General features: G+C 40.4%; 1 protein-coding gene across 2 annotated transcripts in view; it reads left to right on the top strand.

Annotated features, from left to right (window-relative positions):
• Positions 1–7761, top strand: part of wnt3a (wingless-type MMTV integration site family, member 3A) — a 73127-nt gene extending 65366 nt beyond the window's left edge. For both annotated transcript variants that reach the window (XM_048595850.1, XM_020516802.2), the window contains 3 exons: positions 3215–3456; positions 4823–5088; positions 6181–7761. In XM_048595850.1, the coding sequence (XP_048451807.1) occupies positions 3321–3456; positions 4823–5088; positions 6181–6660 (882 nt within the window). In that variant the 5' untranslated portion in view covers positions 3215–3320 and the 3' untranslated portion in view covers positions 6661–7761. The remainder of the gene's footprint in view (positions 1–3214; positions 3457–4822; positions 5089–6180) is intronic.
• Positions 7762–13984: the final 6223 nt, after the last annotated feature.

The raw sequence follows: 13984 nt of genomic DNA, 5'->3' as shown, positions 1-13984 counted from the left end.
TGGGTCTTCCTTCCCTATTGTGCTAATAATTGACTGATGGAGCTACTCCTGTACCTTTTCCTAACTGCCTGTCTTCCTAAATGTCGTGTACTTTCAAAATTTTGGTCCCAATCTATATCATCCTGCAGTCAGATTTCTGCAATAGCTATCAGATCATATTTATTTATTTCTATTAGTGCTATTAGTCTATTTGTTTTGTTCTGTATGTTACGTAGATTCAGTCACAGAATGTTTAGTTTTGTACTTTTATTATTTTTGTAACCTCTATCCTTATCTGTGATTTAGTCTTAGATATGTAATCTTCTTACTGTCCTGGCCTGTTTACCATTCCCCATGTTAACACCAATCTCTCTTACCTTTTCTTCATACTTTGACTTACCACATCTTCCTAAATTTGATCCATTCCCCTCAATGATTACTTTCAAGCCCTCTCTACTTTCCTAGTTGTGTGGTTCATGAGAACATCAGCCCTAGCACAGTCAAGTGTGAATTATCCCAATGGTATAGATCTCACATTTGCCAGGGCTGATGCCAGTGTCTCAAAACTGGAACTCATTTCTCCTGCACCAATGTTAAGCCATGCATTTCTTTCTTGAATTCTATTTGCCCAGTGCCAGTTTTCTCAAAGCTGATTTATTACTCCAGAGGTTATGACTTTTTAATTCATACCTCACTCCTCATACTAGCTTTCAGAACGCCTTTCCTTGCCTCTGTTTTTTTTTAAACCTACATGAATCATGATGTTTTGGATTCTCCCCTTCCCACTGCAAACTCCTCTGCAACCCTAACACCATGTTGTCCAAGTGTTCCACCTCCCATATATGTTGAAGGATAGACTTCAGAATATATTGAGCACTTTTTGCCTAGTCTAGTCTTTCAAGCTGCGCAACTGAATAGAGTTATAACAGCAAGCCTAATTCTATAACCCACTCTCGAAAAAGATTACCATTGACACATAGCATCAACACCAGACCACTGATCCAGCTTAGCCTTCTACAAACTACAGCAGCGTGTGCTTGGCAAAAAAAAACTTCCTTAAGTCAACAAAGTTCTATTGCACGATGTCCAAAGAAGATTTATGAGGATGTTGCCAGGATTAGTAGGCCTGGTTTATAACGAGAGGTTGGCCAGGATAGGACTTTATTCCTTGGAATGTAGGAGAACGAGGGGTGACCTTATTGAGGTGTATAAAATCTTGAAGGGCACGAATAGGATGAATGCATATAGTCTTTTTCGCAGGGATGGGGAATTGAAAACTAGAGGGCATAGGTTTAAGGTGAGAGGGGAAAGATTTAAGAAGGACCTGAGGGGCAACTTCTTCACACAGAGAGTGGTGCGTATATGGAATGGGCTGCCAGAGAAAGTGGTTGAGGCAGGTATAATAGCAACATTTAAAAAACGTTTGGAAAGGTACATGGATGGGAAGGGTTTACAGGAATATGGACCGAATGCGAGCAATTGGAACTGTCTGAATGGGCACCATGATCAGCATGGATCAGATTGGGCTGAAGGGCCTGTTTCCATGCTGTATTACTCTATGACTCTATGATATCACCGCACACCTGTCATATAGTGGGACCTGAACTATGTATCGATGACTTGGAGGAGAGTGGGACAAAATCCATCAACAATAAGTCTGCTGCAATCCACAAAATGTGATGGATTCTTGATATCCTCAGGGCACCTAATGAAGGGCAATAGATGTTGCCTTGTCTGTGTAGCCCACATTGCAGAAGTCTAGTCTTGCAAGCTGCTCAACTGAATAGCATTACCACAGCAAGCCTAATTCTATAACCCTCGGCATCCATGTGCATTCATATTTTATGGCACAGGAGTAGTAGAGAATGACTGACATTTGACGTTTTTTCTACACCAACTAAAATAGAGTTTCTGAGGCCAGATTTTGAACCTGTTCCTATTTGATGGCTCAAAATAATGACCTTACATCAACTTTATGAAATAAGGAATTAAGTGGCAAAAGCTGAAAGAGGGTGGAAAAAGAGTTAAATGATTCTCCATTGTCGATCATTTTTGTTGCATTTTTAATTTCTTGGAGCCAGTCCCAAATACATTGAATTAAACGTGAACAAAGGATTGGAGCACAGAATGAGATACTTGCATGGTAACAATGGGCAGTATTCAGTTCAGGTGACTAGGCAAAGATGATACAGCTGTCAGTGTCACAGGTAAAGAATAGAAGTATGTAAAGCAATGCTAAAGAATCCTACTTAAGCATCAAAGAGCATGGGTGTGTTAGGCAAGATGTCAAGTGTAATGTAATTTGGAGAGCCAGAGTAAAGTGTTGATGGGGGAGTACAGAGTGATGCTTATTCTGTTTTATACACCTGTCTGCACCTGTGTGTAGTTGTTTGCGCCGGAGAACATTATGGACCAGAGGGAGACCGTAGTTTTAATTTCTGTAAAAAGAAATGGCAGACCTAGTAAATTTTCCATGATGATTTGGTTTTGTTTTGTATACAAGGTGACTAATGAAAAACAAGATTGGAGGAAACTTTACTTCACACTGTGACCTAGTGGCTAGATTCTATATCTATAGTGTGACAATTGGCACAGCAAACTTTTGAATAGTTAGTGTTAACCTTTTGCCATTGGAAATTGACAAGAGAGAGATGTATCAGTGAAAATGCTGGCAATAGACTGTAAAATTTCATGTTCAGGAGAGTATACACATGCTTATGTGAATTTGTCCCCGCATATTCTGTATGAGGATGGGATTCAGAGCTGGGACAAAAGCAACCTCCTATTTGACCAATGCATAATCTTGGTACTGCGTTATTTAACAGGTGAGGCATTATACATACTATTCTGGCCAATATTGATTCTCAACCAAGGTCTTTTCTTAAAAGAAAATTATCTAGTTATGACAATGCTGTTTGTGGGAGCTTGCTGTGTACAAATTAGGTGCTATGTGTTCTGTATTATAACAATGATTAAACATTGACTGTAAATTACTTTGGGATATCCTAAGGTCATGAAAGGTACTCTATAAATGCATGCTCTTTGATTTATTTTAATCTATTGGTACCAAAGTTGATGCTGCTGATTTTCCCCCTTAACATGTCAACATGTGATCGCCCATTCTCACCATTATATTAAACCTCAAAAGAATACCTGGAAGGAAATGACATTTTGAAAATGTTGTCTACTGGCTTCCTCTAACCTCTGATTAAAAGTACCTTGCCTTTAATTGCAGGTCATTGGCAGTTGGTCATCAATACTCAACATTGGCAACTCAGCCAATCCTGTGCGGAAGTATCCCTGGGCTTGTACCTAAGCAGTTGCGGTTTTGCCGTAATTACATGGAGATTATGCCAAGTGTGGCGGAAGGGGTGAAAATCGGGATACAGGAATGCCAGCATCAATTTCGAGGGAGGAGATGGAACTGCACAACAGTTGAGGATAATTTGGCAATCTTTGGACCTGTTTTGGATAAAGGTAATTAAGTTATGGCAGCATCCCAAGAAAGGGTACCTCCTCTATTACAATGAGACAGTGGATACCAACTTGACCAATCTATTTTGTTATTGAAACTAATAAGAAGTCACTGTCTAACCATGCACTCCAGCTTGAAAGCCTCATCTATTGGGAGATCAGATCAGGGCACGCTGCCGGGTACCCTGCAAATGATTTTCCAAAATATGGTCCACTGAAGTGAGGCTTCGCTGAATGAACATAAAATGGAATCTTGTCTTTATTGCCAAACTGTATTTTGACTGTTATTTCTCACGCTACACAACATAACTGCATCTTGGGTCTGTGGTTACTTTGTTTTGGGACCATGAGAGATTTTCATTGAGGGTCTAGTCTTGAGCCTCAATGTTCACCATATTTATCATTTGGATGAAGATTTCGAGAATTATATATCCAAATTTGCAGATTACCCCAGCAGGAACAATAAGAAATAGGGGTGCATAGGTTTTAGATAGAATCGGGAAGCAGAGTCAACATTGGGAAAGGCAAGTTTTAAAATGGGCATTAGTGAATATTTTCTTTTCACAGTGCCAACAATTATTGGAATGCTTGGAAGAATTTAAAGTAATTCTTATTTATCCTCATGATGTGGGTGCTGCCAGCCTGTGCTCATCCCTAATTACATTGAGAACGTAGTGGTAGGTTCTCTTGAACAGATGGGAACAATGGCTTACTGGAATCTTCCTGAGGGCACTTAAGAGTCAACCACTTTGAAGTGGGACTGGCATTTGACATAGACTACGCTGGGTTATAGGCTGAATCAATTAAAGAGCATTGGTATAAAACAGGTTAGCAATCTGGCAGCTTCACACTTATTTTCTTCAGATTCTTTTGAAGTTGGTTATTGGCACTTGGCTTGAATGAGGAAGAGAGCACATCATATGATGTGACATCTTTAGTGTTGACAACACTCAGCATAGTACTACCTATAGGAGTAATATAGTAGAGTCTCCGTAAACCCAGAGGACAATAGGTCTGCACTTTCATTAGAGAGAGAGAGAAAGAGACAACTGATGGTGGTTTAACTTGAGGATCACCATGCCTCAGCCAAGATAGTGGTTGAAAAGGAGGGAACTTCATGGTAACCTTAGTGTGTGTGGGAATTGAAACCACAATGCTGGCTTCACGCTGCATTGCAAACCAGCTGTCCAGCTAGAAAACGCTCTACAGGAGTAATAAATACTGCTCGTACCCCCATACTAAGTTTTCAGGGATTTCTGTGCATCACATGTTAAATTTAATATGGAATAATTTTTTGCCATCTCCATCCAACACTGGTCTTAGTTTTTGAATTTATGAATAGATGACACGTTTATGTGTCTTGTTGCAGCAACAAGGGAATCTGCTTTTGTTCACGCCATCGCCTCAGCAGGTGTCGCCTTTGCCATTACTCGCTCGTGCGCCGAGGGCACTGCAAACATCTGTGGCTGTGACAACCAGCACAAGGGCAAGCCGGGTGAAGGCTGGAAGTGGGGTGGATGCAGTGAGGATGTGGAGTTCGGGAGCATGGTGTCACGAGAGTTTGCAGATGCGCGAGAGAACAGACCAGACGCACGTTCCGCCATGAATCGGCACAACAATGAGGCAGGCCGCATGGTCAGTATCCAATAAGGTTGGGAGTGGGAAAACTCAGTAAAACAAACACTATCCATGACATGATTGGAAAGGTGCATGCGATTGAGAACACCCAACAATCACCCTCTTTCAAAGAAAGAAGTAGTTGTTTTGTGACAAATGCACCTGTGGTGTGATACTAAACTATACACAGAAGTGAAATCTGAGGTTGTATCCCTTAACTCTGATAAATCAGTCGTTCTCATTCCTATTCTTCTGACTTATATTGATCTCTGGTTAAGAAACACTTTGAGCTCCACAATCTCCAGAGCTACCTGGCCTCCTCTAATTCTGGCTTCTTCAGCGTTCCTAATTAAATTTCTCCTCCATTGGCTTTTCCTTCAGTTGCCTGGGCCATAAACTCCAGACTTCCCACAGTAAACCCCCCTCTCTCTCTCTGCCTCTCTCCGTCTCTCTCTCTCCCTTTCTCTGTCTCTGCCTCTCTTTCTCTCTCACCTGTTTCTTCCTTGAGGATGCTTTTTTAAAATCTATGTCTTCAACCATGTTTTTGGCCTATCGGAGCTAAATTTTGCTTTATAATGCTCTTGTGAAGCGCCTTAGGATACTTGGTTACAACGAAGGCATTACTGAAGTACACTAGATTTTTTTATTGCTTAATGCCCAAGTTTATTTGACCCACGGGCATTGAGAGCCAGTGTAAGTTGCAGTCCTGTGTCCAAGGTAGGTTTCCTTCCCTGAAGAACATGAGTTAATCAGTTGAGTTTTTGTGGTGATTCTACCTGGTTATTGCCCTTTAAATACCCATTCAATGCATTCAGTTTTCCAACTTTCCATCATTTGATTTGGCTACTAACCAATACAGATTGTTCCTGGTTGCCTGATGGGATCTGTGGGACTCTACTACCATAGTAAGTGCTTTCAGAAGGAGGAGAGAAATTGCTCAGGGAATTACTTTCCTTCCTTCATTCAGTAGGGGTAGCATCAGAATTTGAAATATGTCATGCGCTCTGTCAGGTCATTGTTTCCTAAGTCAATGTGAATTGACTGTACTGTTTTGATTGGTGGTGTGGGATGGCCTAAATAATAAAAAGCACTGTTCTATTTCCTTCTCAGGCTATTTTGGATCACATGCATCTGAAGTGCAAGTGTCATGGACTATCAGGGAGCTGTGAGGTAAAGACGTGCTGGTGGTCACAGCCTGACTTCCGTGTGATTGGAGATTATTTAAAAGATAAGTATGACAGTGCCTCTGAGATGATCGTGGAGAAACATCGAGAGTCCAGAGGTTGGGTGGAGACCCTTCGTCCCAAGTACACTTTGTTCAAAGCTCCAACAGAGAGAGATTTGGTCTACTATGATACATCACCAAATTTCTGCAACCCCAATCCTTTGACTGGCTCATTTGGCACGCGACACCGAAAGTGCAACATCACATCACATGGAATTGATGGATGTGAATTACTATGCTGTGGCCGTGGACATGACACAAGGACTGAGAAACGTAGGGAGAAGTGTCACTGTGTCTTCCACTGGTGTTGTCATGTGAGCTGCCAAGAATGCACACGCATCCACAATGTTCATACTTGCAAATAGAGGAAGGAAGAGGCTTTCTGGGAAATTGGTGATGGTCCTGAGCTGAAACATCTTGCTACATGTAGAAGATCAAGATCTTAAGCCAAGGCTCATCTTTGTGCCCATGGATTGATCTTACTTTGCAGACAATGCCTTTTACGCACTCATATAGAAAAACCAGTGTTGACCAAATCTTCACACAGTTTAACCTTGCAGCCTGATCACAAAAAGTGACAAAATCAGGATTGTAATCTTTATAGCATTGGAAAACCTTCTGACCATCTGACACAAAGAAGCTGTGTCTGAAAGAACAAGAGTGGATCCTAAGCTCTGCTATCTAACATTTACATCAAAGAAATAGAAAAACTATTTGCTCAAGGTCTGAAAGGGAATTCTAGAAGTGAGAGACAGGCTACCAATGAACATTCTGAGTGAAAACATAGATCAGAACGACAAGGCCCACTGGGCAGATGTGGTAGCGTAATTACTGTGGACCTATTAAAGCTTTTGAATAAATTCTAACGTGGTAGGCTCTCTAAGAAATTCTGTTTATGCAAGTGTCTATTTACTCATGTTTCTTGATGGGTTTGTTCAATTTGTTCATCTTCAAGAGCAGATTGTCTACAGATGTACTCATGTTGCTCAATATCTAAACCATTTATTCAGTCAAATATGTTGCTTGGTTATAACATGTCCTCCTTTATTAAGTCTGACTAGTATACAATGAGAACATCCATGAAAGGCATCTTACAGTTGATGTGACCTCCAGCTATTCAGTAATGTAAGCGTTTTCATTTTATATTTGCAAACAAAACAAGCCTCTCCCATCTTTGACATTCTAACCTTTTAAAGTCTAAACTAATTTTTTTTTTCATAGCAACAAGCTTTTTCAGGTCTTGATAAATCATCAAGTTACCAAGATCTCAAGACAATGCCTTGATCAATCATAGTCAACCTGCCTGGTTTAAAACTCAAAGCTTGTCAGCTGATTTTCAATTATTATTAACTTTGGCATTACAATGGAGACTGCACATCAGAATCTACTTGCCAAACACTCGGTGCCCTCTCCACTTGCAAAATGGTATTTTTGTGGATTATTTAAATGAGTGTAAGATGGAAAGCTTTGACAAAATGTATCTTTATCGGCAATACTAAAGTAAGTTACTGTAATAAAACAAGTATTCAAAAATGGAGAATAATGTTGAGTTTTAGATGCTTGACTCTGTTTAGAAAATAATTGAGCTGCGCAAAGTGGATACCCTGTCAATATGTTAGTCCATCAGTCCAATTTATATTTTTAGATGTATATTAATCACATCATGTGTTAAATATCTAAAAGGAATGTTGGACATCAGCAATCCTCCTCCTCCTCCTCCTGCTCCTCTGATGCTGCCTGGCCTGCTGTGTTCATCCAGCTCTACACTTTGTTATCTCAGATTCTCCAGCATCGGCAGTTCCTAGTATCTCTCCATTAATTTATTCTTTTTTTTTTAATTACATTGACACTATGGCCTGAATTTTGCCACAATCTTTGAAATCCTGACATTATGTAAAATTGAACTCCAAGCCTGCATTTATTGGCAGCAGGATTGCTTCAGCAGTTTTATCACAGGCATATCTCCTAGTCCACACACATGATGGCTAATGCCTGAGGACCTGCTGTCCTGTTGAAGATGGTGGGGCTCCTGGTACTGCAGGCCCAGTTACCCTTCTGAGGTGCCAAGAGAACTCCTTCCCTGCTCATGGCTCCCTCTTTGGCCATCAAGCCACTGGTGCCAATGCTGCAGGCTACCTTAGGGAGGCCACATCTGGTCAGCTCTTCAGGGTAAAGGACTCACCCCACCATTGGCAAAATGTTGATGGCCCTGCAAGAGAATTCCTATTAAGATCATTGATTATACTAATAGCTGTCCACCTCCTGGAGTGTCTATCAAGCCCTCCTGTGGGTAAAATTCTCCAGTGGTGGAACCACATCAGGCACCCCACAATTGTACAGGTACCTGATTGTCAGGGAATGTAAAATCCTTGCCCATGAACTCAATATTAGAAATATTCAGTGTGGATATCACCAGCATTCCATCACCATTTTCAGAATTAACAGCAATAATTCTGGCTTCAGGGGGACTGCAAGGATAAAGTTACAGGCAGCAACTTTTTTTTAAAAGAAGAGGCAACAGTGAGATTGATGATTTCAAAGAAGCCTTGCTGAGTTACTGTGGTGTATTCTGCAAATAGTACACACTCCCACCATAGTGCTTCTATGTTGAAGGGATTCAGTTGTTAAGGTTTGAGACAACCTGCTGATCATGCTTTATCCTATATGGTGTTGAGCTTCTTAAATTGTTTTCCTACCATCTAGGCAGTCTTATTATAAATTAAAACTGATCATATAAATTAAGCTCTGTTTGCTGCTGTGACCTTCCCTGGCTAGCTTCCTGCCCAGCAATACAAGTTGGAGGAGAAAGGTAGGAACCCTGAACTGGGGTTCCCTACTACTTTCTAACTGTCTGCTGATCAAGCGATAAAAACCCTGTCAACACTTTAGTTAACAAGTGATCAATCTCCAAAGATGATATAAGCACCTGGTATTGACCCAGTTAGATGCACAGCAGATACTTTCTAAAAGAAATATAACACTGTCATACAGTCATATAAATAATTTGCATCATATAATTTTCAGTATAACGTACTATAAAGGAACAGGTGTCTTGGAACTATGATTCCCAAATGTTTCCACTAATGGTTTCCTACTGTTTGCTGTGAACACACTGCTAAAATTTGGACAAATTCCAATATCATTATATCAAGCAACAAAGTTCGCATCATTCAACTTTCTGCACTGTTTCTGTTTGGAGATTCCACACCCTAAAACCTTCTGTGTAAATAAATAAATCTCCAAAGTTAAATAAAAACCGAAAGAACTGCGGATGCTGTAAATCAGGAACAAAAACAAAGTAGTTGGAAAAGCTCAGCAGGTCTGGCAGCATCTGTGAAGGAAAAAACAGAGTTAACGTTTCAGGTCCGGTGACCCTTCCTCAGACCTGCCAGACCTGCTGAGCTTTTCCAGCAACTTTGTTTTTGTTCCAAATCTCCAAAGTTGTCTCATTGTCCTCTTGTTGTTGACTGCAAATTTATCCGCTGTGATTGCCAGCAGATTGCCCAGTTGAATATTCTCTTCGTCAAACTTCTCATAGGTTTAAAGTTTAGCCCTCTTTGTTTGAAAAGGAGTTTGCAGCTTTTCTAGTGTCTTCTGATTTTGATGCACTAGACATGCTTTGGAAATAACCAGGTTAAATGACACAAATTCAGTTTAATTATAGCCCTTCTCCCAGCGACCACAACCAACTCTCCTCTGTCTAACAGCCTCCCAAAAATTATGTTCCTTTGTGTCTGATCTCTTCAGTCCCTCGCTTTCTTCATTCCTAGTTCAGTGGCTGTGACTTCAGTTGCCTGGGAATCACATTCTCAGGTTTCCTCCATGAACCCATCCACCTCTCTCACCATCTTTTCTCCTCTAAGTTCCTCATTCAAACCTACCTCTTTGATCAAGGTTTTAATTGTCTGTTCTAATATCTTCTTTGGATTGGTGTCAACTTTTGTCTGATAACACTCCTGTGAAGTTCCTTGAGATGTTTTCCTATTTTAATGTGTTGTGCTATATAAATGCAAGGTATTGATGAATGGCTATTTGGGTGAGATATTGCCAGCACCAATGCAATTATAGTCAATAAGAGTCAGAATTCTCAACAAAACCTGGGGAGAGTGGTTTGGGCCCTTTAGACTTTCAATTCCCAATTTTTGTACAAGTACTTTTGAATTTCTTAAGATCAATTTTTTAATAATTTATTTCAAGAAAAAATGTATATATTAGTAATTATGAATATATATTTTGTTGGGACATTGCGTTTTTTTGCTTTGTGACTGTATAGGTGACCTCAGACAACTGGTAATACTTTCCACTGATGATCTCTAGATGTGTTCTCAGTGACAGTGTTACATGTTCAGTGTAAACACAACACTAATAATGAATAAAACACTTATTTCTCAGCTGAAAGTGCTGGTTTATTGTTGCATGGATCTGGGGTTTAAATCTGCGGATGTGCCTATGTATCTAATTGCGTGTAGGTGTGTGAGCCCAGTGGAATCCATGGAATCTGAATGCTATAGTGCAGAAAGAGGCCATTCAGCCCATTGTGAAAACAGCACTGGTTTTATTATGTGGTGCCAATCTCCTGCATCTTAACATATATGTGCACGTCACCCAATGCCATTTTGTATAACTGACTCCATCGAACCTGTATCCACCACATTTCTATGCAGTACATTCCGTGCCCTAATTACTGGAAGTTTGAAAGTTTTTATTTCTTGATTCACCTTTGCTTTATTTGCGCATCACTTTTTAAATATATGTCGTCTTGTTTTTTTGTCTTTTGTGAGCAGGAACAGCTTCTCCCCTTCTACTTTGTATGTGCCTGCTCATGATTTTGGAAACCTCAATTAAATTGCCTCTCAGCACTCTTTTCTCTCTGAGGAGAACGGTCCCAACTTCTTCAATCTATCCTCATAACTAAAGTGTTTCATCCCTGGAACCATTTATGTAAATCGCTTCTGCACATTCTCCAGTGTATTCACATCTTTCCCATAATGTGGTACTCACACTGTAGACAATACTCTAGCTGAGGTCTAAGTAGTGTATTGTATGAGTTCAACATCACCTCTATGCTCATTTGATCTCTGTCCCTATTAATAAAGCTGAGAAAGCTGTACACTTTATTAGCTGCTCTCTTTACCTGTGCTGCCATCTTCAATATTTTCTGCAAGCATACATCCAGGTCCCTTTGCTCTTGGACTCTTTTTAGAATTGTACCCTCAATTTTACATTGTCTTTTGATGTTCTTCTGACCAAAGTGCATCACCTCACACTACTCTGCACTGAACCTCATCTGCCATCTCTCCTCACACTTCAACAAGTTGTCTATATTTTTCTGGAGTTCCGCATTGTAATTCTCACAGTTTACAATTCTTCTAAGTTTATTGTCGTCTGCAAACTTTGAAATTGTCCCTTGCGTGCCAAGATTCGAGTCATTAAAATATATCAGGAAAAGCAAGCGTCCCAATAACAACCCCTGGGAACTCCATCATAATCCTTCTTCCAGCCCAAAATTTTCCATTTGACCATTACCCTGTTTCTTGTCAATCAGCCAATTTTATATCCACGTTGTTACTGTCCTTTTTGTACCGAGACCTACAATCATAGTTCCATCGGCCCATCCAGTCTGCACTGACAAAGTTACTTTAAGTTTACACTAATCCCTTTTTCCAACACTTGGCTCATAATCTTGAATGTTATGAAATTTCAAGTGCTTATCAAAGTACTTTTTAAAAGTTGAGGCTTCCTATCTCAATTACCATCCCAGGCATGCGTTCAGATTCCACCAGCTTCAGGGTGAAAAAAAGTCCGCAAAGCGCCTCTAAATGATCTTTCCTTCACCTTAGAAATGTGCCCCTTATTATTGACACTTCAACTAAGGTGAACAACTGCTTTCCATCTACCTTGTACATGCCTCTCATAATCTTATACACCATAATCAGGTCTCCTCTCAGTCTTCTCTGCTCTTAAGAAAACAACCTGAGCTTATCCAGCTTCTCTTTGCAGCTAAATTGCTCTGTCCCAGGCAGCATCTTAGTAAATCTCATCTACACTCCCTCCAGTGCAATCACCTCCTATAGTGTGGTGACCAGAACTGCATGCAGTACTCCAGCTTTAGCCTAACCAAAGTCCTATACAATTCTCATGTAACGTCTCTGCTCTTATTCACTGAGTACTCCCTTGTCTTGTTACTTCTTCCAAAGTGGATCATCTCACTTTTCAGTATTCAATTCCATCTGCCACTGATCTGTCCATCTGACCAACTCATTTATATCCTCCTTCTTGCTGTCAACCACCCAACCAATCTTCAGGTCATCTGCAAATCTATTTATCATCCCCCCCTTCCACATTCACATCGATATCATTTATATATATTGTATCACAAACAAAAGCAGAGGTGAAGGCCTGGTGGTATAATTGCGAGACTATTAATCCAATGAACCTGGCAATGTTGTGGGGATCAGGATTCAAATCCCTCCATGGCAGAGGGTAGATATTGAAGTCATTTACAAAATTGGAATCAAAAGTCTGTTGATGATAGTGAAACCATTGTCAATTGTCAGTGAAAAAACCCATCAACTGTTCACTGATATCCTTACCAGGTCTAACTTACATGTGACTCCCATGATAATGTAGTTGACTTTTGACTGCTCTCTGGGAAATTAGGGCTGTGCAATCAGTGATGGCCTAGCCAGCGACACCCACATCCCGTGAATGAATAAAAAATAGGGGAACAAACATTCTTTCCTGTGATACACCACTGGATGCTGGCCTCCAGTCACACAAATAGTCTTCTACCACCTCCCTCTGTCTCCTGCCGCTAAGCCAATTTTTAGATCAAATTTGTAAAGAAACACTGGATCCTCTGAGCTTTTACTTCTTTAGCAGGATGCCATATGCTTTGCTTGAATTCCATATAAAGTATATAAACTGCATTACTCTCATCTATATACCCGGTCACCTCCTCAAAAAATTCAAACTGGTTAGGTGTCACCTTTCTTTGACAAAGCCATGCTGACTATCCCTGATCAAAACTTACTTCTCCAATTGGAGATTAATTCTCTCCATCAGAACTTTCTCCAGTAGTTTCCCTACCACTGATGGGAGACTCACTGCTCTGTAATTCCCTGGTTTATCTCTACCACCTTTCTCAAAAAGTGAATTCACATTAGCTTTCACATTAGCTGTCCTCCAATCCTCTGACATCACACCTGCTCCAATCACAACACCACCCTATCCTACACAACACCCTCATGGCCAGAGAGAAATTAAAAATTTGGGTCAGAGTCCCTATAACTTCCTCCCTCAGCTCCCACTGCAGCCTGGGATACAACTTATCCGGATCTCAGGATTTGTTCACCTATAAGCCTGCCAGAACCTCCAATATCTGCTCACTTTCTATGTCAATCTGCTCAAGAACCTCACAGTCCCTCATCCTGAGTTCTAAATCAATATCTTCCTTTTCCCAAGTGAAGACCAATGTGAAGTGTTAGTTTAACATCCTACCAATGTCCTCTGGCTCCGTGCACAGATTGCCCCTTGCACCTTAACGGTCTTTACTCTTTCCCAAGTTATCCTTTTAAGTTTATATACTTAAGAAAGCAATTAGGAGAACAAAGAGGGGGCATGAGAAAATATTAACAGGGAAGATTAGGAAGCAATCAAAATCTTTCCTAAATACTTTTCAAGAAATCA

The sequence above is a fragment of the Rhincodon typus genome, chromosome 4 (assembly GCF_021869965.1).
Source record: "Rhincodon typus isolate 14 chromosome 4, sRhiTyp1.1, whole genome shotgun sequence".
NCBI classification, from domain to species: Eukaryota; Metazoa; Chordata; class Chondrichthyes; order Orectolobiformes; family Rhincodontidae; genus Rhincodon; species Rhincodon typus.
The sequence above is the reverse complement of the archived record's forward strand: the minus strand, read 5'-3'. Positions and strand labels throughout refer to the sequence as shown.